This window comes from Macadamia integrifolia, chromosome 7 (assembly GCF_013358625.1).
Source record: "Macadamia integrifolia cultivar HAES 741 chromosome 7, SCU_Mint_v3, whole genome shotgun sequence".
NCBI lineage: Eukaryota > Viridiplantae > Streptophyta > Magnoliopsida > Proteales > Proteaceae > Macadamia > Macadamia integrifolia.
In genome coordinates this window covers 19,469,962-19,494,940 of record NC_056563.1, presented here as the reverse complement: position 1 = coordinate 19,494,940, position 24,979 = coordinate 19,469,962, and the positions used below count along the sequence as shown (strand labels likewise).

The window sequence follows — 24,979 nt, the reverse complement described above, 5'->3', positions numbered from 1 at the left end:
GGGAGTTTGAGCACATGGATCACAGGAAAGTGAAAGCTCTAAAGAAAATAAAATAAAAACAATAGAGGAATTTGTAAATTGTAAGCGATCATTTCCCCCCTTTTTATTTTTTTCTTATTCTTTTTATCACATTTATTTTTCTTCTCTTATTCTCTCTCTCTCTCTCTCTGGAGAATATGCCATTTCCTGGTTCCTTGCAAATATACTGAGATGCCAAGTCGGTTTGAGGAACCCCAGTTCTCTTTACCTTTAAAGCCAGATGCACTCCCTTACCTTTCATTTCTCTTCCTCATGTTCCTTCCCTCATCCAGGTAAGTCTTTCTCTTATTTCTCTATTCCTTTAGGAAAAAAAAGTACATATTTTCCATTTTTGTTTTTGATTCATTCTGTGTTTATTGTTGTTGAACTATTCAATTCTATGTTATTTGATTAACTCATCTATTTTGCGAATTATAACTTCTGGGTTTTTTTTTGGTCGTGGTGTTGAGACTTCAAAATGGAAACAACTGCCCATGTTTCTTCTGGGTTTCCCGTATCTGTCTGCCTCTGGTTATCTCCCTTGGTTTTACCTGCTCTGCACTATCTAAATTAAAACCCTAGGCTTTACTTTTTGACATGCTTTTCCCAACAATCAAATTAGGAAAAAAAAAAGAAAAAAAGAGGAGCAAAACTCATTCTCTTGCAATGTTTTATCGGTTTTGTTGCTGAGTTTTATTGGTTGTGCTCAATTATAAGCTTATTTTTCTTGCCCAGTCATTGGATAGGATCCATATTTTACGTGCTCTGTTGGATTTCTTCTAATCTTTGTTTTCTTAATTAATGTTTACTAAAAATTATAGCTTGATACACCTTAATTAATGAAGTAGCATCATCTGGATAAATTTTAGTCGGAAGAATTGGGCCCACATTCTAAATATAGCTTGAAACACCATGCAAGGGATTTTAATCCTCAAAACACTTTTATTCAAGCGACCAAAATGTTGAGAGCCTCAGAGAATTTGTTTACATTTTATGACGCCCTTTTTGTTCAGATTACTTCTGTATGAGTTCATATGATATTGTTTGAGCTCTCATATAGAGAATCACTAACTTGGTGGAATAGATAAATTCGACATCATTCTGTATATTGGTATTATATAAAGACACTAGATGTTGTAGTACTTGCATTTTTCTAAATATAAATTCAGTAGCTGCATGCTGCAATGAAAGGTGTCTCTTATTCAAGATTGGTTATCACATAACGAATTATAATTGGAAGGCTTCTGATAGCTATCTCCTTGCAGATTCTTTACATGAACTTCATTTCAAGAGCTGGGAGAAATTTCTATCTTGGAAGTGGCATATGCTAAGTGCGATTCATTTGAAAGTGCTTCCATTGAGTGAAGTAACGTAAATTTCTGGGACAGAGATTGATGGGCTCGACAAAGCATTCTGTTGGTCTACTAGATACCTTCAAGATGGATAGGGTCAGAACAATTCTGACTCCTGAATATCCATATCCTCATGAGCATTCACGCCATGCCATAATTGCTGTGGTCGTGGGGTGTTTATTCTTTATTTCATCAGATAACATGTACACATTCATACAGAAGTTAGACAACAGTACTAAATGGTGGTCAATGTATGCCTGCTTACTTGGATTCTTTTATTTCTTTTCATCGCCATTCATTGGGAAGACAATTAAACCTAGCTATTCGAACTTCAGTAGGTGGTATGTAATCTACTCCAAAGCCTATGGTTGCTTCTGATTACTTAGTTGTTGTTATACGCTTCATATCTTAGGGTGTGCAGCTGCTGGTTGTTGCTAACTTTGAGGAATTTATTGTATTTTAGGTATATTGCATGGATTTTAGTAGCTGCTTTGTATCATCTTCCTAGTTTCCAATCAATGGGAGTGGATATGAGGATGAACCTCTCACTATTTTTGACGATATACATCTCATCTATTTTGTTTCTTCTTGTTTTCCATATTATATTTCTTGGCATGTGGTATATTGGACTCGTCGCTCGTGTGGCTGGAAAGCGGCCAGAGATCCTAACCATAATTCAAAATTGTGCTGTGAGTAATTCCAAGACACACATGTTGGTGTGTATGAATGGACATGCATGTTGCTTCTATCGGTAACATTAGTTTTTGTTTTAATTCTTAGATACTTACTTATGCAGGTCATTAGTGTAGCCTGCTGTGTATTTTATAGTCACTGTGGTAACCATGCTATTTCGAGAGGAAAATCTTTTGAAAGGAGAAATTCTGGTTGGTTTTCTATTTGGAAGAAAGAAGAAAGAAATACATTGCTGGCAAGATTTCTGCGTATGAATGAATGGAAGGATCAGGTCTGCTCATCCTGGTTTGCCCCAGTGGGTTCAGCCAGTGATTACCCACTTATGTCACAGTGGGTTATCTATGGAAAGGTATGGATGATGCACTTTTTCTGTTTCTCCCTTTTGGTTTTTTCTTAATTGCTTAACTGGATATTCTAAATGTTATTATTTCTGTTTGCTTCATCGCTTTTTTTTTTTTTTCCAGTTAGCTTGCAATGGATCTTGTGAAGGAATTTCAGATAATATCTCCCCAATATATTCGTTGTGGGCGACATTTATAGGTCTTTATATTGCCCATTATGTGGTGGAGCGATCTACAGGGTAAGTTCTGATTTGTACCTACAAACTGTGGACTCGTCTCCATAGGGCCTAAAATACTACTGTTTTCCATAGTTGAACCATTCACTTTTTGCATTTGACGTGACACTACCAATCTAATTCTCCAAAAAGGAATCATTGCAATTTATAAAATCACCCGATGAAGTGTTAACTTATGATGATTGCTATTTTGGTTGGATGCATAAGCGTGAAGGTTCATGCTTCAGACCTACTTTCAGTTTAAATTTGATTCACCTCACCATAAATTCCCTAGCCCAAAATTCTTCCTCATCGGATGATCTTGGCCATCTTCCAGTTGGTTATCTAGGAAAGGGTCAGTTTTAAGATATTTGAGTTCATGTAACTGATCTGATTTCTCCTCAAATTTCAACTATTTAAATGGACCCAACAGTTGGATCTATCCTAAGTGGCAGATGGGAAATGAATCCTTAGTGTCATATTCTTGTTTTATTATTTATCCATAGATATATTAATTCCAAATTCAGTTGTTTTTTTATTTTTATTTTATTTATTTATTTATTTATTTTATCAGTTCTTATTTTAGTTTCTAATTCATTTTATTTTTGCAATTAACAGTTGGGCACTTACTCACCCTTTGCCAGTTGAGGAATATGAAAAGCTGAGGAAACAACAGATGAAACCTGATTTCTTGGATATGGTCCCTTGGTATTCAGGGTATGTCATATGTGTTTACAATTTTGCTTTGTTTTACATCAAGCAGAAAACTCCATTAACTGTCCTGATGAAGCTGATGGATATATATTGTAGGACATCTGCTGATTTATTTAAGACAGTTTTCGACCTCCTTGTATCTGTAACAGTATTCGTTGGTCGATTTGATATGCGTGTTATGCAGGTAAACTTTGATGTTATATCAATTACTATACCAATATTGCCAATTATGATTCTTCATCTTTTGATTAACAGTAGAAATAGCTCTCCAATCCTATATTATATACTAACATTATCTTCTGAAGATTTCACTAGATTCTGTACCATTTTTATTTTTCAAATATGGGTCACTATAATCACTTGCAAGAACTTAATTATTTTGGCAATGATATGTTTTCAGACACATACTTTTCTGGATCCTGTGGCACTGCCTAGGGTAAAAATGGTAAATGTGATTCATATATTATAATCAAAATAGTTGGGTTAGTGGACTAATGAAGATGAAAAAGACCTTTCAGAAATAATTCATTTCTTCAACAACCCCCCCTTTTATCCTGAAGTTATGATTACTGCAATTTTATGCATTGGCATTTTAGATGTCTGAATTAACTTCCTACTCTTGCCCCCCCTTTCGGTGGGGAAATTCCTAATTGTGTCCAAGTATAAAATTCCCATTTTGGAGAAATTCCTATAGTTGTCACGGCATCAAATCGATCCAAGGCAGTGGAGGGGTGGCTAATCGATTTGGCGAGGAATCGCCCGTTTTGGCGTTGCCATGGCGGTCAAATCACCCGTCTCATTTTTTATTTTTTCTATTTTCTAAAATTATTTAGTATGTTACATTTTTATTTTTCCTATTTTTTAAAGTTATTTCGCATGCTACAATCCTAGAATATATACCCTATAACATATAAAACAAACATTAAGTAACATCAAATCATCAAAAAATCAACATAGCCATATCATGTCATCAAAAATCAACATAAATTATTGACTTATACAGTTATCCATCAAGTCATCACTCATCAAGTCATAAAAATCAACATGTACATCATACAAAAGTAAAAAGTAAAAGGCTAACCTGTGACTGAAGCTTGAAAGCAATGATTGGAAGTGAGTGAGCAACTTGAACAAAGTAAAAGGTATATATGTCAATATATCATATATGAATCAGAGATATATATTTGGAAACCTAAGAATAGATCAAATGATAAGATAAGTGGCTAACCTGTTACGCTATTAATGACTTACTGAAGCAATGAAGCTTGATAGCAAATGAACTCAACATAAAATAAAAAAAAGAAAACTTAACTAATCATCCAAGTTCAAAGTTCAAGTTTAAAATTTAAAGTTTAAACAATACATAAAATCCAAACACTCAAACAGTCAAACACAAATAACTTAATCATCATAATCATCCAACAAATCAGTAGATGGCAGATTCCTTTGTTGTCCATTAGAAGCATTTTCATTTTCACCAAAGTTATCTATGACATCCAAATCATCATTCACATCATCCTCTTCTTCCAAATCTTCTTCCCCATCTGATTCTGATGACTCCCCAACAGCCCTCCCTCTACCACGGCGTATGTAGCACATATTTCCTCTAGAGGTTGATGATTGAGTTCTCCTGGGTCGATTGGGCCCTTCCATTGTTGCCCCCATTGCTCTACCAGCAACGTCCCATGCGAGATCAGCATCGGGATGGACTACATCATCCACTTGCTCGTCAATCATCCACTCACTACTCCAATCCAGTTCGTCAAGCACAAGTGGATCATAATTTCTGTTATCAAGATACCTTTGTTGAAACCTTTTTTCTAGGCGGCGATTGTATTGAACATAGACTAGATCATTCAAACGTTGATGTTCCAGCCTATTCCTCTTCTTGGTATGAATCTGAATTTATAAACAATAGAGAACAACAAACAAAGTTATTGTTCCAAAAATAAAAAGTCTAAAATATGAAATAGATGTAATACCTAGCTACTTACAAACTCAAATGTGCTCCAGTTGCGCTTGCAACTAGAAGAGGAGCAACAAAGCCCTAGAATATGTCTTGCAACCTTTGAAAGCTTAAAAGCATGACCTCTAAATGAACCCCACCAAGTAACTATAAAAAATAAATATATATATATATAAAAATAGCTAGATTAATATTTAATATATCACACAAACAAAGCAACTAAACAATGTACTCTACTTACTAGGACTCATGGTTTCCCGTGATCTAATTGCCATATCTGAGACAAAACCACCTCGAGAATATCTATACAAAGTCGCTTGAGTATTTATCTTGTCTTGTAAAGCTAGTTCATGTATCATTCTTTCAATGACTTCATTAAATGCAAGCTGTAGAGAAGATATAATTTGGTAGCCACCATCATCACCTTCCTTGTAAGAAAAAAATTTGCCAGGATTAAGTAATAGTGCTGCTCCATACAAAGGATGCCCCATTTGAATCTCCCAACGCCTGTTAACAATATCTAACATTTTCTTGTATTGCCTTTCTTTATCCCCAAAATTTTCTTTTATTTTCTTTTTTGCCTCATCCATGGCAAATTGAACCTTAGGCATAGAAGGCCTCTCATCACCATCCACAATCCTCAAGACAGTAAGAAGTGGCTTTGAAGCTCGAAGACAATTTTTCATACCATTCCAAAATGCTACAGCAAACACCGTCTCAACCACTTTCTTCCCAGCCTCGGTCTTTGCCAGATTAGAACTAGTCCATTCTTCAGAAATAATCAAATGTCTTAAGTCATCTTTATGTTTTAACAAGCTTTGAAGTGTCAGAAATGCAGTTGCAAATCTAGTAGCTGCTGTCCTCACAAGATCCCTCCCATTTGTTCTAGCCCTTATTGCATCAAGAATGCATGTGTGCCTGTAGATGAAGTTGGTTACTTGTTTTTTCTTTACTTATCACATTCCTATTAGATTTCAAGAATTTTATTTCCTCCAACATCAGGTCAATGCAATGCGTTGCACAAGGAGTCCAATATAGCTTTGTCCTCTTCTGCGTCAGCATTGTACCGGCTAATTTATAAGCCGATGCATTATCTAATACAACTTACACAACATAGTCCTCACCAATTTTTTGAACTTTGTTGTCAATCAATTCAAACAACTTCTCTACAGTTTGAGATATATTAGATTCATCAATAGATTCCATAAAATAAGTCCTCTCTGGACAATGAACGAGGAAATTAATTAAATTCCTTTCTCTTTTATCCGTCCACCCATCAGTCATTAGAGTGCACCCATACTGCTTCCAATACTCTTTATAGTTATTCTTCATCTCTGCAGTTCTATCCTTTGCTGCCTTTATCAATGTCACTCTCACTTCATGATAACTTGGGGGATTATATCCTGACCCATACTGTGCAATAGATTCCACCATCACCTCAAACCTCCTTGACTTAGGAATACCACACTGATAAACCCAGTCAACAATGTGATTATCAACTCTCTTTTTTTCTTCCGCTGATCTAAACTGGTTCTCTATAGTAGTCGGAGTACTACCTTTAAGATGCCTCTCAGCAACCACTTGCTCAAGAGTCCGTCTAACATGAGTATCCATGGGGCCCCTTACTTGTGGCTGAATGACTACCTTCTTTCCCTTAGCAGCTATCCCAGAGCTAGGAATAAGTCGAGAGGTTGTAGAAGAAGGAGTCCGACTAGACTGTCTATGACCTTCAACTTCTATATCAACATCCACATCAGCACCAGCACTAGCACCAGCATCAACATCAACATCAACATCATCATCATCCAAAATGTCTTGCATCCTTTTCTTCTTATTGCGCATAAGAGTTGCATTCATCTCTGTAGCAATTGCTATAGTTGTCTTGGTACACTTAGCAACATCTCCATATCCACCCACCAAATGTTGTTTTAACCTTTTAATTCCACACTTGAGGTTTTTTCCACAAAGAGTGCACTTAACAAGGTTCTTGTCTAAAAGGTCAGGCCAATACCCATACTTCCACCCAGGGTCATTTGATTTGGCCTTCCTGGTTGGGTCTTTGGACGGATCATATGCAGCCATGCTTATATTATCACCCCCACTACTACCACCAACAGTACCATCCATTATGAACTCCTATAGTCCTATTATCTTGCAAGTTACAAAACAGAGTAACAAAGTATGTTAAATGTTAACCAATAACATTAACACGATAACATCAACTCATCAAGTATTCAAGTTATAATTTATAAAACATGTAACAAAGTATGTTAAACAGCAACATTAACATTAAGTACTTAAATATACAACTATACAAGTTGTAAAGATATAAACATTTGTTAAATAGTAACATTAACATATATGTTAACCAAAAACCATTAGAACAACATCAAAATCCAAAAAAAATTCAAATCAGTAGTCAAAAGCAACTTAACAAGTGATCCAAGAAAGGATTAAAATAAGGCAGTAAAACAAGCAATCCAATACTTCGATTAAGAACTAATTCTATATTTCTATAATTCTATTTATGCTGCTATGAAACATTAATCATAGAAGGAGGAACAAAGAAGGCGAAGAACCGAAGAAGAAGAAGGAGAAAGAGAAGCAGCAGAAGACGGAGAAGAGAAATGAGAAGGAGAGAAGAAGAGAAGAAGGAACAGAGAAGGGGAAGAGCTGAAGAAGAAGAAGGAGAAAGAGAAGCAGAGAAGAAGGAGAAGAAGAAGAAGAATCCGAAGACGTAGGAGGAGAGTAGGAGAGAAGGAGAGAAGAAGAGAAGAAGAGAAGAAGGAAGTCACTCATCAGGAGCAGAGAAGGAGAAAGAGAAGCAGAGAAGCAGAGAAGCAGAGTAACAGAGAAGAAGAAGAATAAGAAGCAGAAGACGAAGAAGGAGGAGAGAAGGACTGAAGAAGAAGAAGAAGAAAGAGAAGCAGAGAAGAATAAGATGAAGAAGACAAAGAAGGAGAATGAGAAAGACATTGCAGACGGCCCCTTACCTTGGTTTTGTTGCAGGAGAAGGAGGACGTCAGTCACCGGAGAAGGAGAAGGACAGCAGTCGCAGGTCAGCTTCGAGGGTTCAGGTTCACTGGCGGTGCCGGAGAAGGAGAAGGTCAGCAGTCGCAGGTCAGCTTCGAGGGTCAGGTTCACTGGCGGTGCCGGAGAAGGAGAAGGTCAGCAGTCGTAGGTCAGCTTCGAGGGTTCAGGTTCACTACTGGTGCCGGAGAAGGAGAAGGTCAGCAGTTGGAGGCGGTAGGTTAGCTTCGAGGGTTTTCGACTTGAGACTTGAGGGTTTTCGATTTTCTCTCTTTTTATATTTTATGGTTTCACCTAATAGCAAGTAAAAGGTGTGAGATGGTGTCCATGGCGCTGCCTTGGTGACACCTATATGACCCTGGCGGCCGCCAATCATGACTCACATAAATCGGTGTACTACCATGCCCTCTGATTTCCGCCGGGACGCCAAATCGCCGCCTAGGCGACGCCGTGACAACTATGAAAATTCTTGGAAACAGGGTCTGTAGATGTTCTTATTGTCTTTTGTAGGTCTCAACCTAATAAATTTCCAGTTTTATATTAGAAATAAAAAAGTTAGAATTTAGAAATTAAGAACTCTATGAGTTCAAAATAAGGTTTACAAAGTACTTTTGGATTCCTTTGTTGGATAAAATTCTGTTATAAGGTATTCTTACTTAACTCGAATCACTTGATATACTAGAATTCTGTATCTCTATAGATGATATGCCCTTTGAGGAACCTATCTTACTTGGATGCTTCAAAATGGGAGCCTCACCTGTGTTTGACACATGGGCAGAGATCCCAACACCATCACAACATAGACACACCTATGCTACTACTACAGTGTGTTTCTACCATGGTTCAAGACCTCGGCGAGATCTCTCTAATATCTTAATTTTTTCAAAAAGGCGAGAAGAGATACATGGTGAGATATAAAATTCTACAAAAACTCGGCCGAGATCTCGCCAAATCTCTCCTCTCTCTCTACTTTTTTTGAAGAAAAAATAGTAAGGAGCAAGAATTTTGGTGCTTTTGCTTCGTCATCCACATTTGGAGTTACTTTTCTTATATATGATGTATTCTTATGATTATGTTGTGTCATGTGTTGATTGTGGAATGGGGATTATGGAATAGAGCATACCAGCCTAAGGTCCGAAGAGGCAGAAACTACTTACATACAGTATGAAGTCAAAGTACAATTTTTGGTTTGATTTTTAAAAAACTGATGTTTCCATTGTGTTTAGAAGGCCTAAAATAGGGTAAATACCAACTTTCAGGGGCTACAAAGACCATATAGCCACCGAGACCAACCACAGAGTTGATCGGGAAAAAATACATGATCTCGACGAGATCTCTCTTTTTTAGATTAGCGAGATGGGGGGCGAGAGCGAGATCTTAAACTTTGGTTTCTACGTGGCTATAGCAAATCCAGTAAAAAAGAAGGGGGTGATGCCGGTAAATCACCTAAATGGGTTTATTTTATTAGAAATAAGCTTTAGTTTGGGTTATGGTTATGTATATGTTGGGCCTTAGATCTAACGTGTTTTCATTGTAATGGGCCACTTTAATGGGCCTATAATATGGGTAGAAGCTAGGCCTACGAAATTAGTTTAATAAGTGTCTTTGTTTCTTTATGTTAATTGTCATGAAGTGTTTTAGTTAGGATGGATTAGGATTCTATAAGTTCAGTCCTGTTTTGGGACAATTTCCTTACTTATTTTAGTTTCCTAGACTGTTTATATTACCTTATTAGCTAAGGATTGATTTAGGACTTTCCTTTTTAGTGTTTGAGTATGTTTTTGAGTCTTTTAGATAAATTTTTAAGAGCCTTCTACACGAATTTGATTAATGAGATTTTGGCTGGAGCCATTTCTTTATTCTATGAAATTCAGATTTGCTGTGAGATGCCGTGCTATGTTGGTGAGAAGCCAATAGTGTTTGGTGTGAAACCAATAGTGGCTAGGTGGATTCTTAGTCATATCTTCTTCTTCTTCTTCTTCTTCTTCTTCTTCTTCTTCTTCTTCTTTTCTTCACTTTTCCTTCTCCATCAATACACAAGTAAGATAAATTCACAACTCCTAATTTATTCACTGCGGAGTGTGGTCTACTATTGTGTTTCTGATTGTAAACCTCTAGGCTTCTAGAAACCCAACAGAGGGGATGATAAAAAAAAAGGTGGGGGGGGAAACATGGGAAGAAGAAGAAAAGAAGGGGAGAAATGAGAAACAGAAGAAGAAACTGTACCTCTGACCTGGCATGCATACCTGAATTGGGAATCCTTTTGTCCCAATAGGGTGCCTGCTGGGAAACTTGGCTCGCCTAAACGTCGCCTAGGTGCCTAGGCAGTAAATTAACTCGTGCTCACCCATATTCACGTGCAGATGGAATTTAATCACTTTGTAGCATTTATAGAATTATTCTGTAAGATATAAATATCATTCTAGATTCCCTTAAACTAAATATAAAAAATGTATAGATAATACAAATAAACTGTTTACAGACATCTTTATTTGTATTTAGTTTGTTGTTTTCTTTAATAAGTTATATATCCATAAATAATTTGATCTTACCTTAAAGTGGCCTACGTTAGTGGAAATAAGCCTTGGGCTGGGTTACATATGTTTTGGGCCTTTGATCCAAAGGGTTTTTTGTTGTAATATGATACTTTATAGGCCTGAAATATGGTAGGCAATAGGATTACATGATTTATTAGTTAGTTAAGTTATGGGATCTTCTAGAGGTTTTATTTATTTATTTATTTATTATTATTATCATAGAGCCTATCTGGAATTGGGATTATTTTATTCCAGCCTGAGTTGGATCCTTTTTTTCCGTATTGGTTGTTAATGTATTATGCTAGGTTAGAGCCTTCCTATTGGTTGGATAATGTAAACTCTCTCCTAAGCCAATCACTGGTTTCTAGAGTAGCTATAAATACATGTAAGGCCTCGAGGCGAACACATTGATTTGAAGAAATAATGATGTTCAATTTATAAAATTTGGTTCTGTGGATTTAGATCATACCTCTGGATTCAGCAGTGTTTTAACTGGTCGATTCGGGGGTGTACTTGGTGAATTCCAAGTGAAGATTAAGGTGGATTCTTTAGTGGAAGAGTGAATTCCCTTCGCAGGCTTTGGTGGATTCCCAACATGTTTATCTTTCTATCTCTCTATCCTTCTATCTTTCAATCAAATAAGGTCAGATGTACCTTAACTTCCTGTGGTTGTGCTGTTCTTGCTCTCAACCTTCAGATTTTGTTATTACCTTTAAGACCTATTCGTGATCACTTATTCTAATATCAGTTGTATTCCCTTGATTTACTGGTCACCGAGTTCCGTTTCGAATCTCTGTATTTGAAATTGCAGTTCTGTTTCTGTTTCAAGTTTATCCTGCTTGCGGAAGGATTGTTCTGGATCTCAAAATCCAGCCATCAGATTTTGATCAATTTTTGTTAGCCTAACCTACTTGCTGAAGTAATCCATTGGCTACAGTTTCACACGTATCTGATCTGAATTGTGTTGGGAAACATGTCCACACTCCGTGCTATGTTTTGGTGTTAACAAACAAACACACGTCTTTAACTTGGTTTGATAAAATGTGATTAGCTTGAAGAAAGTGCAATTAGTTTGAAGAAACACTTAGAAGGTCGAATCAAGACATCAAGGTTTGAACTCATGCAAACATGACCTTGAAGCTTAAAGACATTCAAGACCCAAGATAATAAAGACATTCAAGACCAAAGATGAAGATATCAAGACCCATAATGATGAAGATATCAAGACCCAAGATGAAGACCATAGGATAGAGAATATATTTGGTAATTTGTACACACATTGCATATGCACGCACCTCATGCATCATACTAGAATGACCTTAGGTGGTGAAGTGCAATATGCATGCATCCTGTTAGAATGACCTTATGTGGTAGAATGCAATATGCTCTAGTAAAACTGTGAAAACAGATTAACCTGACTCAAGGGCATTTTGGGCAATGTTAAAGTAGGTTTCAGGAAATGAAACCGTCATAGAAGTTGTAGGAAATTGAGTTTCGATTCCAATGCAACTGATCTCAGGTCAATCCGAGGTCGGACCGAAAAGTTATGGTCAAAACACTGACGACTGGTTAGTATGACAACATTCTGTCAAAATAGTCTGTCATGTTGGCGGTTGACCGGCTGGAATCCTCGGTCGACCAGAACTGTCTGAGACCATAGCCGATCGACCGGTGCCTCCCTGGAAAAGCTCTAACGGCTAGTTTTTGACCTCAATGGCTCTTTCTGGTCGACCGGCTACCGATGGCGGTCGACCGGTGGTCTCAGAATACGACCTTTAGAGCCTGATTTCCTGCCTAAAATGCTTCACTAAGCTCACCTATAAATACCCAAACCACTCTTAATTAAATATGAATTAAGAAAGAACATTAAGAGCATTATTGTAAGCATTCAAGAGTCATTAAGATTATTCTATTCTACTTGAGTCGTTCGATTACTCTAATCCCAACAAAAGGCTCAAGTCTCAAGTCTCAATCAAGTCCTTCACTCTCTCCTGTGCAAGTCAAAGCCATAAGAGAGGACTTTACAAAGGTGCATCATTCATCTCTCATTCTTATCATTTGCACCACATTTGAGGTATTCCTCTTATTCCACTACTTCTTATTTATTTATGTTTTAACAATTCTAGACTGTACTTAGGATTGTAAGGATTCTCTTATCCTAAAAAGAGGAAGGTGTCTCTCTACCTCCGAAAGAGATTGTAAAGGCGCCTCTCTGCCTGTAAAAGAGATTTGTAAGGATACTCTTATCCATAAAAAGATTGTAAATGTTTTCTTCTCTACCTACCGTACTGAAAGGGAGAACTAGTGAAATACCTTACAAGAGGATTCTTGTAGGGAGTGGACTAGACTCGGATTGAGTCGAACCACTATAAATCTTGTGTTGTGTGATTGCGCCTATTTTATTTATTCAGTATCGTTTTTAACTTGCAATCACACTTGGGACCTATACATTGAAAATAGTTAATTTCTCTAGTATAACCTATTCACCCACCCCCTTCTAGGTTATTTCAAAATTTTGAAGCTATTGATTGTTCTCTGTTTTTGTCCTATATTTCCTAACCCACTTCTGATCTGTTTGAGCTAAATTCCAACTGGATTTTCCTGCTTCAAGTTTAGTCTTTATTATTTATTTATATCAATATATATGATAGTTGAAGTTATTGACTTCTCTCTATGTTTGTTCTATAGTTTCTAATTCATCTGTCATCCTTTTTTAGCTAAATTCCAACTGTATTTCCTGGGTTATATGATACATTTTTCTGAAAATAGAAGTAAATTATTTATTCCTTCAAAGAAAGTTAAAAAAAAAAAAAAAAAAGAGGAGTAGAGAATCCCATATATCTCTTTCCTTTTGTGTTGGTGAGCTATATTGTTTATTTCATTTCCTGTAACCTTTTGTTATTATTTACTTGTGCGATAAATATTTATAGCTTTCTTTCCGATATGATCAGGCTGCAATGAGCAAGGTTCATGAAGGAGGTCAAAAAGATGATCTTTTGTTTGACCATTTTAGCGAGAAGGAAGACCTGTGGTTTGATTTCATGGCTGATACTGGGGATGGAGGAAACTCATCTTATGCTGTTGCCCGCTTACTCGCTCAACCTTCTATTCAAGTCAAGTTCAGCAATTCTATGCGTGCCCTACCACGTGGAAATTTACTTCTTATTGGAGGGGATCTTGCGTAAGCCAGACTTTCCCTTTCTATTTATGGTTTTTTTTTTTTTTTTCAAATGAAGGTAGAATGAGTTATCTAATCTGATGTCTGATTGGAGAGCAGCTACCAAGAAACAGCTATCTGTATTGTTTTTATTACCCATCCGAAAATTCCATCGTAATGATGTTAAGTGTTTTTCATTTGCTTGTTTTCTTTGTCTTCCAAGGGCCTTGGAAAAAATATTGTCTTCTTGTCACCAAACTTCCATTACTAATTTCTGTTTTAGATCGTTATAAATCTATATATTCTATGTGAGTTCTAGGTTTGCCATGCAATTCCACTAAAATTGTGTTACAATGACCGACGATTCATCTATCTTACTATGAGAGAACTAGGATTTAACTTGTTTTCCATCCCACGGCTCAGTTTGCTCATATGAGGTGAGTAAGAAATTAAACTGTTGTGTACCATATTCAGTTGCAACAGAAAATTTTTACTGTGACAAACTTTGTTGTCTGTTCTTCTGGGGTTTTGTTTGGACTTCCCCTTCTTCTTTCCTTTAATAGAATCTTTTTTTTTAGAAAACAAGAAAGAAAGAAAGAAAACTTTGTTCAACATTCCTTACAACAGTCTTATCATATGCTCATATATTCTAGGAAACAAATACCCAATGGTATAAATTTAGATACACATATGCAAACATTTTGTAGAATTATCTTCGACTAAATAACACATTTACTTCACTAAAATAGTTTTAGGGCCCTGCCAAATCAAATCTAATGTTTTATTTGCTTTGTGACAGAATCAAAACAAGAATAACCAGCACTGAACAGCAAGAGAAGAAGAGAGAAGAAAAGAATAAGACTGATTGGGAAAAAGGATGACCTAATTGGCTGCACAAGATATAGTTATAATGAGCCCAGTTTCAATAATTATAGATAAGACCTTAGCTAATGTGTATTTTACACATAAGCCTCTGAATAAGAAGGAATTACAACAAAACACCCTTATGGTTCTTCTTAATAGTCCCACTCAAGTTGGAACAAAAATATGCCTAGCTTGGCCTTGAAGAAAAATATTTCGAAACAAGGTCTTGGTAAACATATCAGCAAGCTAATATGGAAAACCAACAAAAGGCAAGGTTCAAAATATCGGGTTTCAACCCTTGGGGAGACCGAAATTTCGAGGAAACTAGGAAAATTTTTTCGCAGTTTGGCGGACACTTTGATTTCAACCCCCCGAAATGTGTGTGTTTTTTTTTGCCTGATTTTTTGTGTACTCCCTATTCTAGACATTTATAGTTTCATGGAAAAAACACCTAAAGTCATACTTGTGGTGTTGACCGAAGTTTGTTAATGTACGTTGAATTGTTGACTGAAACTATAATACATAAGTACATATTTAAGTTACTAACTAAAAATGTGAAATATATGATTAAAAGTTTAAAACAATCAAAACATAATGTAAAGGATCCATATTATATAATTATGAGTTATCTCTCAAGTTTGGAGTCTCAAGTCTCAACAGTCAATAGTCAACACTCAACACTCAACACTCAACACTCAACAATCAACAGTCGACACGCAATAGTCAATTCCAAGTAGAGTGTCTAAGCGGTTCCAATCCACGAGCTGCCTCCCACTACAGATGTTGTAATCGCTCCTCTAAATGCCTAGGCGGTTCTAGTCCCTTCCTTAGGTAGATTTTCTATGAATGTGCAAGGTCCAAGCTTAGAATGAAGATTTGACGGCACAAGCGCATAATCTTGAGTGTTTTCCCAAGTTTCACTAAAAAATAGGGGGAGAGGGTTGAAATTTCGAAATAAGAAGGCTTGGTTTCATTTAAGAAGGTTTTATAAGCTAGTTCCACCCAAAGGGTCAAACCCGTTGATCCACTCGAAAATTCCCACATTTCGAAATGTGGGAATTTTGGTCGATGTTGGTCGAAACCTGTGACTTTTAAAAGTCACATGATATTTGGTATCGGAGTCCAAACCTTAAACCGTGACAAAAGGAGTGGAGATCAGATTTTGCATCATAGAATCTTGAACAAAATGGTAATCAAACTCTATATGCTTGGTTCTCTTGTGAAAAACAAGATTATCGGCAATATAAATAGTAGCTTGGTTTTAATAGAACATATCAATAGGCTTATGTTGTAGGAGTGCTTCCTTGGACAGGGTTGAGCCTGTTTTAGAGTCCCGAGTCCCAACTGAGAACCAAGCCCAAATTGGGATTTGGAGAATAAATGTCAAGAACGAAGGAAGCACTTACCTCGGCATGTTGGGTTTCCTTTCCTTCAGCCTACCCCCATAGGTTCCCAAACCAATTGGATTTCTTATTAATTTAGTGAGATGAGGGTAATGAAGCGTGAGGTCCATCATATGAGATTGGGTTAGTGGTCCATGGAGGGAAAGACAATGGTGGTATGCGATATGACAAAGCGACAACCTAGCTCTCTTGGAACTCCTTTTCGTAATTTTGTAACCCCTACCCCACGTCCTACTCACCTTCTCTATGATCCTCCTACAACTTGCACAACAGAGTGTTGAACTGATGATAGACGAACGCCTTTGTGAAGAGTTTTGCCAACCGATCACCAGTCCTTACAAAAGGATTGCATATAGCGCCAGAGTCAATCTTCTCTTTGATGAAGTGTCTGTACATCTCTATGTGCTTTCGGTCATGTTGCATAGGATTGTGGGCTATACTTATGGCTGCCTTGTTATCACAATAGATCTGCATGGGAGCTTTAGTATCAAACACCAACTCTTAGATTAGCCTTCTCAACCATAGGAGTTCAGATACTCCATGAGCCATAGTTCTAAATTCTACCTCTGCACTTGATCAAGCTACAAGTGGCTGCCTTTTACTCCACCATGTAACTAGGTCACCACCCAGAAATGTACAATACCCTGAACTAGCCCAATCAACTTTAGTGTGGCCTTCTTACCTCAAATGGTTGTGCCTGGCATACAACAGTCCTTTCTCTCGGGTGGACTTTAAGTATATGAGAATGTGGAATACTACATCCGAGTGCCCACTCTTGGGGGCATGCATGAACTGGTTCACCACTCCAATACATAAATGATGTTTGGGTGAGTTAAAGATAGATGTTAGGTTGCAAATCTGCAAGTTCTCCTCTTGAGTAAAAATCACAAGCTAGGAGAAGACTGCAACCCAATAGGTCCAGCAAAAACTTTCTTTGACATATTTATGCACTTCTTGGTTCTTGACACTTTATTCCTAGGAAATATTTCAAGGGTCTAGATTTTTTATTTCAAACTCTTGGGGCAAGCAGGTCTTCAGCCTAGCTATCTCGACCCTGTCATCTCCATTCACCACATTGTCATCGTCATAGACAATTAAGGCTATAATGGTGCCATTGCCTATCTTGGTAAATAAGGTATAGTCATGACTCTATGAATACCCATTCTTCAGAATAGACTGCATAAATTTTCAAAGCATGCCTTTTGGGGATTGTTTGAGACCAAGGTTTGAAATCTTGGGTTTCAGACAAGTTTTGGCTCGGGCTGAAACTGAGATTTGGGCCAAAACCATGTTTTTTTTTTTCTAGGCTATTGCTAGAAATTTGGGCCGAAATTTTGGTAATACCTGGTGTCATCTTTGGGGTCGTCCAAAACTTCCAAGATTTCGGTCAAGATTTCCGAGTTTTTGAACCATGTTTGAGACCATATAGTGCCTTATTGAGGAGACACTTTCCCTTTAGCTGAACAAAACTTGAAGCTAGGTGAAGTTTGCGTGTACACCTCTTCTAAGTCTCCATGAAGGCATTCTTCATATCTAACTGATACAATGGCCAATCTCTATTTTCCACCAATGATAAGAGAACCCTTATAGAATTATGCTTAGCCACATGAGCAAATGTCTCATGATAGTCAATCTCATGCACCTGACTGTACCCTTTGGCCACCAACGTTGCCTTCTACCTCTCAACAGCACCATCTGACTGGTATTTGATTGTATAGACTCACCTGCATCCAACTGGAACTCTTCCCCTAGGAAGATCAACCAATTTCCAAGTATAGTTCTTCTCAAGTGCCATTATTTCCTCAGAAATGGCTTGCTTCCACTTTGGGTCGAACATAGCTTCAGTGACATTCTTAGGTATGGAAACAAAGGAAAGGGCCACAGTAAAAGCAACACCTTAGAAGAGTTAGCATCATAGGAAACAAATTGGGCTATAGGATTAGTGCAAGCTCTCTTTCTAATAGCAATAGAAAGGTCTAACTCAGAAGGAGAAGGGATGTTACCAGACTGAGGAAGGTGGATCTCAGGATGTGGATCCAAAGAGGACTCTTGGAAGGTCTTCTTTCCACTTCTTTTGTACACAAGTAACTCCTCATTACTAGAACCACACCTAAATGATCACCAATGTCAATGTCATCTACCTATTTGTGTTTCCCATGTCAAGCATAAAAGGAGGAATAGACAAGCGCGAAAGAAAGGGGATGGCATCAACAACCTTTTCACTTTCACTATTTTCCCCCTAAAGAGGATGCTGATGAGGAGCAAAGAAAGGCACGGATTCAAGGAATGTGACATCTTCGGAGACTTTGGTAGTGGAGGAATACCCAAGAAAGAGGGATTTGAGTCGAGTTTAATCCGAGAGGATTTGTTAACATGAATATAACAAACACACCGAAATACCTTTGGTGAAGAGAGAAAGTAGACACTTGAGGAGAGAAGGTTTCCGAAGTTTTGGAACCAAGAAGTTTCGTAGGCATGCGGTTGATTATTGGCCTGGCAGGAGGTTTTCATGCCTCTTATTTTTTTTTTCTTTTATCCTTTTGTTGGGCCAAACCACTTTCTTAGATTGCTTTTTTCACCTTTCTTTCAGTAGTGCATTCTTTTTGGTGATTTCATCCATATCAGTATTACACTTATGTTGTGAGAAAAAGGAGAAGGGAGGAGGACGGCAATGGGGTGGCGAAGTACCTATGTAGTGGAAAGTGTTGAAAGTCATCTAATGCTCTGTCATCTTTTCCATGTGTTTGTGGTTTGTGGCAGCAAGGGCTTAACACATTCCTTTTCTTGCGGATTTTGTGGACTTTCAAGCTGTTGTGGATTGCGTAAACCACTTAAATGTCTCTTTGTGGGAGGCTAGGCATGTCTTTTGCTTTTGATGATCTAGAAACAAATGGTGGATCATCTAAACTATAAAGTTATTGAGCAATGTTGTACCACTGGGCAGGGTTTATAGTATCAGTCCATGTTGTATCGTATTGTATCATATCGGTGGGTATCGATATGATAAGATACGTATCGTATTGGTATCTTTAAAAGGGTACTATATGATTGGTTTAAAGTGTCGGTCCACATTGTATTGTATCGGTCGATTATCAGTATCGGTGGTATCAATAAGATCAAGGATTAATGTATCGGTATCGGTCGCCGTATCGGTCGACCAAAATTAAGATACGTATCGGAGGGTATCGTATCGTGTCGAAGATATGCTAAGATACGCTAAAGATACGCACATAAATGGATATGAAACACCTTTTTAAACACTTTTACATAAAAAAATTTGTTAAAAAAAGCTACTGATAACATATATTATGCATAAACACTAAATTGAGGGTATCGCACTAAGAATTCAAGGTTTGTAGTTGTCCCATAAATGTAAAATCCTTGTTCTCAACCTGGATTTCCACTTTAGTTAGAGAGAACTATGACTGGTAGCAACTTTGGAACAAAAATCCCTCAAAAATCGTGTTTTCTGAAAAAATACCCATCTTGGCCATTTTATGACCATAGCGCACTGTATCGGTACATACCGATACGTATTGATACTCATCGATACGTACTGATACTCGTCGATACGTACAAATACTCACCGATACTTATCAATACATGCCGAAACGTATATTTCACCTCGATTTTATATTTTCCATAGAGTATCAGTACGTATCGATAGTGTATTGGTGCATATCGATATGTATCGTAGGATATATATCGATACGAAAGGATTTTAAAAATTCCATGTATCGTATCGATCGGCTAAATTTAAGATACATATTGGAGGGTATTGTATCGGTATTGGAGATACTTTAAACCATAAATACGATACGCAATACCGATACTTTAAACCTTGCGCCTGGGATTTTTCAAAGAGTTCTTTCCTGTAGTCATGGACATAATGGATTGCAAATATATGTTTTTCTCCCTTTTTCATTCTTTTTCTTGTTTATAAACCTATTTCAGTTTTATTTTCTATCAAAAACAAGATATATGTAATTATATTTATTCCAGATTTTAATTTGAATGCAATTTATCCTTTCGTTATAATTTATTTTTATTTTTTTTTATTTTTTTTTCCAGTTGTGGATGAAGTTCTTTGTTTTTTATGGTGGTACATAATCTTTCAGTTATGGTTAAATACATGTAAATGCTTGCTATTTTGATTTAGTAGCATTCTCTGGTTGGAAAACTAAATTCTCCATTATTTTACAGGTACCCTAATCCTTCAGCATTTACATATGAGAAACGGCTTTTTCGTCCTTTTGAATATGCACTCCAGCCTCCGTCTTGCTATAATCCAGAGCATATTGCTGTGAACAAGCCTGAAGTACCTTGTGCAGAATCTAGTCTGAGGCGATATGATGGACCTCAGTGTTTTGTTATTCCTGGAAATCATGGTTAGTGCCAATGCTTGCCAAACTTTCTCATTAAAATAGAGATCTTGGTTGTAACAGTAAAAAGAATAAATGGGATGAATCTTATTTCAATATAAGATTTATTATTGTTTCGTTGTTATTGTTTTGTTGCTGTGGTTATTATTATTATTAGTTTTCAGAAAAAGACCCTGTTTTCTGTGTGAAGAACATTAGTGTGGTCCTTACTTGACTAAGTGTTCTTTCCTGCAGATTGGTTTGATGGGCTTCAAACTTTTATGAGGCATATATGCCATAGAAGCTGGTTAGGTGGTTGGTTGCTGCCCCAAAAGAAAAGTTACTTTGCTCTGCAACTTCCTAAGGGATGGTGGGTGTTTGGTCTTGATCAAGCTCTCCATGTTGACATTGATGTCTACCAATTTAAATTCTTTGCAGAATTAATAAGAGACAAGGTACCATTTGTATTTTGGTTTCCTTATCATTTGTTCCCTAAGGGTGTGGGTGCACTATATGCAGATTCTAGTTATCTTAAACAACATGATGTATGTTATACACAAATTAGTCGCTGGGGATGAATTTGTTTAGGCCTCTGTATTTTGAGCTGTTGTTTCTGATAACATTATGTCATATGGAGTTCTTTCTATTAATTACTTTGTATTAGTTTTCAAAAGGGTTTTTATCCATTTTCTGTTTGGAGTCATTCTTGGCCTTTGAGACTTTCAAAAGACTTGGAAGGTGAAATTGACAACATTGAATGGTATTCACATTTGATTTGTCTTTCAAATGACTGGAGAAATAGCGTAGTCCAGCCTTTCATACATTCTGGATATGGTGAATTTGCTTGTTGCAATCATGTTTGTCTGTGGTCATATTATTCCAAGGAAAGTCTTTTTGGAATAGGAATATTCACTAAATTGTTTCAGCAGTTTTTGTCTGTCTTAAGTATCTTTTCACTGTCACAATTGTCACACTTGGACTATGTTGAATATCAGTACTTGTTTCCTTGTGGGTTTTAGCTTCTTTTTACGTCAATGCTTAGCCTCAGACACAAAAAAAAGTTGACTTATATTTCACAAATTATTATGCATGTTTGTCTATATCATATGGATTAAAAAACATTTGAAGAATTTTCCAGGTTGGGGAGAATGACTCTGTAATCATTATGACACATGAACCAAATTGGCTACTTGATTGGTACTGGAATGATGTCTCTGGGAAGAATGTCTCTCATTTAATTCGCGATCATCTGAAGGGAAGGTGTAAGCTTCGAATGGCTGGAGACTTGCATCATTACATGCGTCATTCTTTTGTTCCTTCAGATAAGCCAGTCTATGTGCAACATTTACTTGTCAATGGTTGTGGTGGGGCTTTTTTACACCCTACTCATGTTTTCAGTAACTTCAAAAAGCTTTATGGAACTTCCTATGAAAGCAAGGCAGCTTATCCATCTTTTGAGGATTCAAGCAGGGTGAGTTTTTTCAAAGTTTGATCTTGCACCTGCATTACTTTGTTTCAAACGATCAACAATAAAGGCTTTTCATACTTTATTTTTTGGTGTCATAATGGTGCATCTGACATACTTGTGAATCGGGTCCAGATTGCACTGGGAAATATCTTGAAGTTTCGAAGGAAGAACTGGCAATTTGACTTCATTGGTGGTATCATCTATTTTATACTGGCCTTTTCTATGTTTCCACAGGTGAGTTTCTATGGTCTTTCTAACTTCCTCCTTTTAGACCTGATACAGTTTTTAAGAGTTATATTTTTCCTACATATTGTTAACCTCCTTCAGTACATGCTGCATTTCTGGGTGAGAAAATATGGTCTAGCACACATGCACACAAATTTTGTGGGGATGCTTATTGGAGATAACTAGTTAACTATCAACTTAATTGTGCTTTCCAGTGTCATCTTGGCCACATTTTGCGGGATGATTCATTTTCTGGTCACTTGAAGAGTTTCTTTAGCACAGTGTGGTCTGCTTTTGAGTACATGCTCAAATACTCATACGTGTCTTATGCTGGAATGCTGCTATTACTAATCGTAGCATTTTGTTTCGTCCCTTCCAAAGTGTCACGGAAGAGACGGGCAATTATTGGGATTCTTCATGTTTCTGCTCACATGGCTGCGGCACTCATTCTCATGTTGTTGCTGGAACTTGGGGTTGAGACCTGTATCCGCCATCGGCTGCTAGCTACTTCAGGTATGACCTTTCTTCCTCTCTTCCCCTGAGTCCCCTCCCTCATTGTTTTCATAGCACTGTTGAAATGGTTGCATGAGTGATATCAGTCTTATTCATTGTTTAGATGCACAAAGCATGTAGTGATGTAAATAATAAATTTATCCAAGATCCTGTATTTTGACCAGGTGTACAGGTAAGCTGTTGAGATGTGTTTGGAATTCATTTTATGACAAATTAGGAATCTGAACCCTAACCTCGATGGTGGATTATAATTGTTGGACCATGAGTTGATATTCAGTGTAAAAAAATGTTGAGGGTAGTAAATTCATAATTTCATCATCAAAATTAATTTATCACCTTTGGAAAAATATTTTGCTAAATAGCTAAATAGTCAATATTGCCGCTCTTTGCCAATTACCACCGTGGACATGATATAAATTGTATTGGGGCTTTGAGATGTTGAAGTTGAACTTGTCTATTTCAGGGTATCACACCTTGTATGAATGGTACCGATCGGTGGAGAGTGAGCACTTCCCAGACCCAACTGGCCTTCGAGCTCGTATAGAACAGTGGACATTTGGCCTTTATCCAGCATGTATAAAGTATCTCATGTCTGCATTTGATGTTCCAGAGGTGAGTTAACTCTTAATTCCAGAGTTTTTGTCACTTTGGGTACCTCTATTCACCAGTCACTACAGTCAAATCTATGCTGAAAATTTCAGGTTATGGCCGTCACCAGGACCAACATCTGCAAGAACGGGATGGAGTCACTATCACGTGGAGGTGCCATCATTTACTATGGTTCTGTCTTCCTCTATTTCTGGGTTTTCTCAACCCCTGTGGTATCCCTGGTGTTTGGGAGCTACTTGTATATCTGCATCAACTGGTTTCACTTACATTTTGATGAAGCTTTTTCCTCACTCCGCATTGCAAATTACAAGGCATTCACTCGCTTCCACATTACCAGTGATGGTGACCTTGAAGTATTCACCCTTGCAGTTGACAAGGTAAAAGTCTACATTGACTCAGTAGTGGCAATTCTGAGAAACTGAACTTTGCAATTCCTGTCAAGTGTTCCTCTTATGAAGATTTAGTCTGTTGGGTTCTGGTGTGCCTTCTTCTGTATATGCTGCCCCCAGGTGGAGATTTTGTGGGGGTGTGGAGAAGTAGCAAATGGTAAAGCTACTAAATACCCTTGTTGTGTGTGAATAGAGAAAAGAAGCCAAGGGATTAGGGTTAGTTATTACTGGGTAAAATGTGGTGACTGGGTCTCAGTCAATATAGTTCAACCCTGGGTATTTGTGGAAATGATTTGTACAACTAGTCCCATGGAACAGTAGTTTCAGAAAGTGTTTGGGGGATGGGCTTTCAATTGTTTTTCTAGTCTCTTATTTTGTTATTTATCTCATTTTCTTTGGGGGGCATTATTGATTCTTTGATTTGCAGGTGCCAAGGGAATGGAAACTGGATTCAGATTGGGACAAGGAAGTAAAACAGCACCAAATGAGCCATCTTAGGAAGTTCCCGAGTAAGTGGAGTGCGGCTGCTGGTCAGCAGGACCCACTTGCTACTGTTCGGATTGTTGATCATTTTGTAATACAAAGAACAGATCCTCAGAACCCCAACTCTGAAGCAAGTAAATAATCCTTTGGTGGTTCAGTGATTTTGGCCTTGATATCTGTATGCATCATTGTAACTTCCCACCATTCAAGAGGAGAAAAACAGGAAGGAAAAAAATGGGAAAATTTTTACTCCCAAGTTTCCATGTAGAAAGACATTGTAATCCCTGTTTTCTCATCTCTTAATTTAAATTTAGACAAATAAATCTATTGTTCTTCAACAACTACAGGCTATTGAGGCACACAACGTACTTGGTGAAGATAGTATTGAAGTTTGCATATGGTTCCTGTGAAACTCTCATGCACAGCTTTAAAAACTGGAACAAACTAGTTGTCGAGCTGGAAAGAAAGGGAACTGGCCTCTTTGGTTGTTTTGAAAGCCCAAAACAGAAATCTAACACTAAAAACCTGTAATCAAATTGAAATTGGTTATATTTGATTTGTTCTTTTGGGGGATAGAGTTGTCATGGCAGCTTACATTTCTCTTTCCATCATGCTTATGATTCCTGCCATGTGGTGGTTCA

At 37.3% G+C, this 24,979-nt stretch overlaps 1 protein-coding gene across 1 annotated transcript; it reads left to right on the top strand.

Annotated features, from left to right (window-relative positions):
- Window positions 1-156: 156 nt before the first annotated feature.
- LOC122084572 lies at window positions 157-24,679 on the top strand. The gene is made up of 16 exons (XM_042652924.1): window positions 157-311; window positions 1,284-1,711; window positions 1,834-2,059; window positions 2,167-2,412; window positions 2,528-2,643; window positions 3,238-3,336; window positions 3,430-3,517; window positions 13,818-14,047; window positions 20,494-20,678; window positions 20,907-21,106; window positions 21,790-22,122; window positions 22,252-22,353; window positions 22,560-22,857; window positions 23,321-23,469; window positions 23,559-23,843; window positions 24,283-24,679. Exons 2-16 carry the CDS (start codon window positions 1,413-1,415, stop codon window positions 24,478-24,480), a joined length of 3,054 nt encoding a protein of 1,017 aa, XP_042508858.1. The 5' UTR covers window positions 157-311; window positions 1,284-1,412; the 3' UTR covers window positions 24,481-24,679.
- Window positions 24,680-24,979: the final 300 nt, after the last annotated feature.

Excerpts from the sequence above, each read along its gene's own strand:
- LOC122084572 (XM_042652924.1), top strand. The coding sequence starts at position 1,413 with ATGGGCTCGACAAAGCATTCTGTTGGTCTACTAGATACCTTCAAGATG. Across the intron at positions 22,123-22,251 it reads CTTTTGAGGATTCAAGCAGG|ATTGCACTGGGAAATATCTT; the intron begins GTGAGTTTTTTC and ends AATCGGGTCCAG. Across the intron at positions 23,844-24,282 it reads TCACCCTTGCAGTTGACAAG|GTGCCAAGGGAATGGAAACT; the intron begins GTAAAAGTCTAC and ends TTTGATTTGCAG.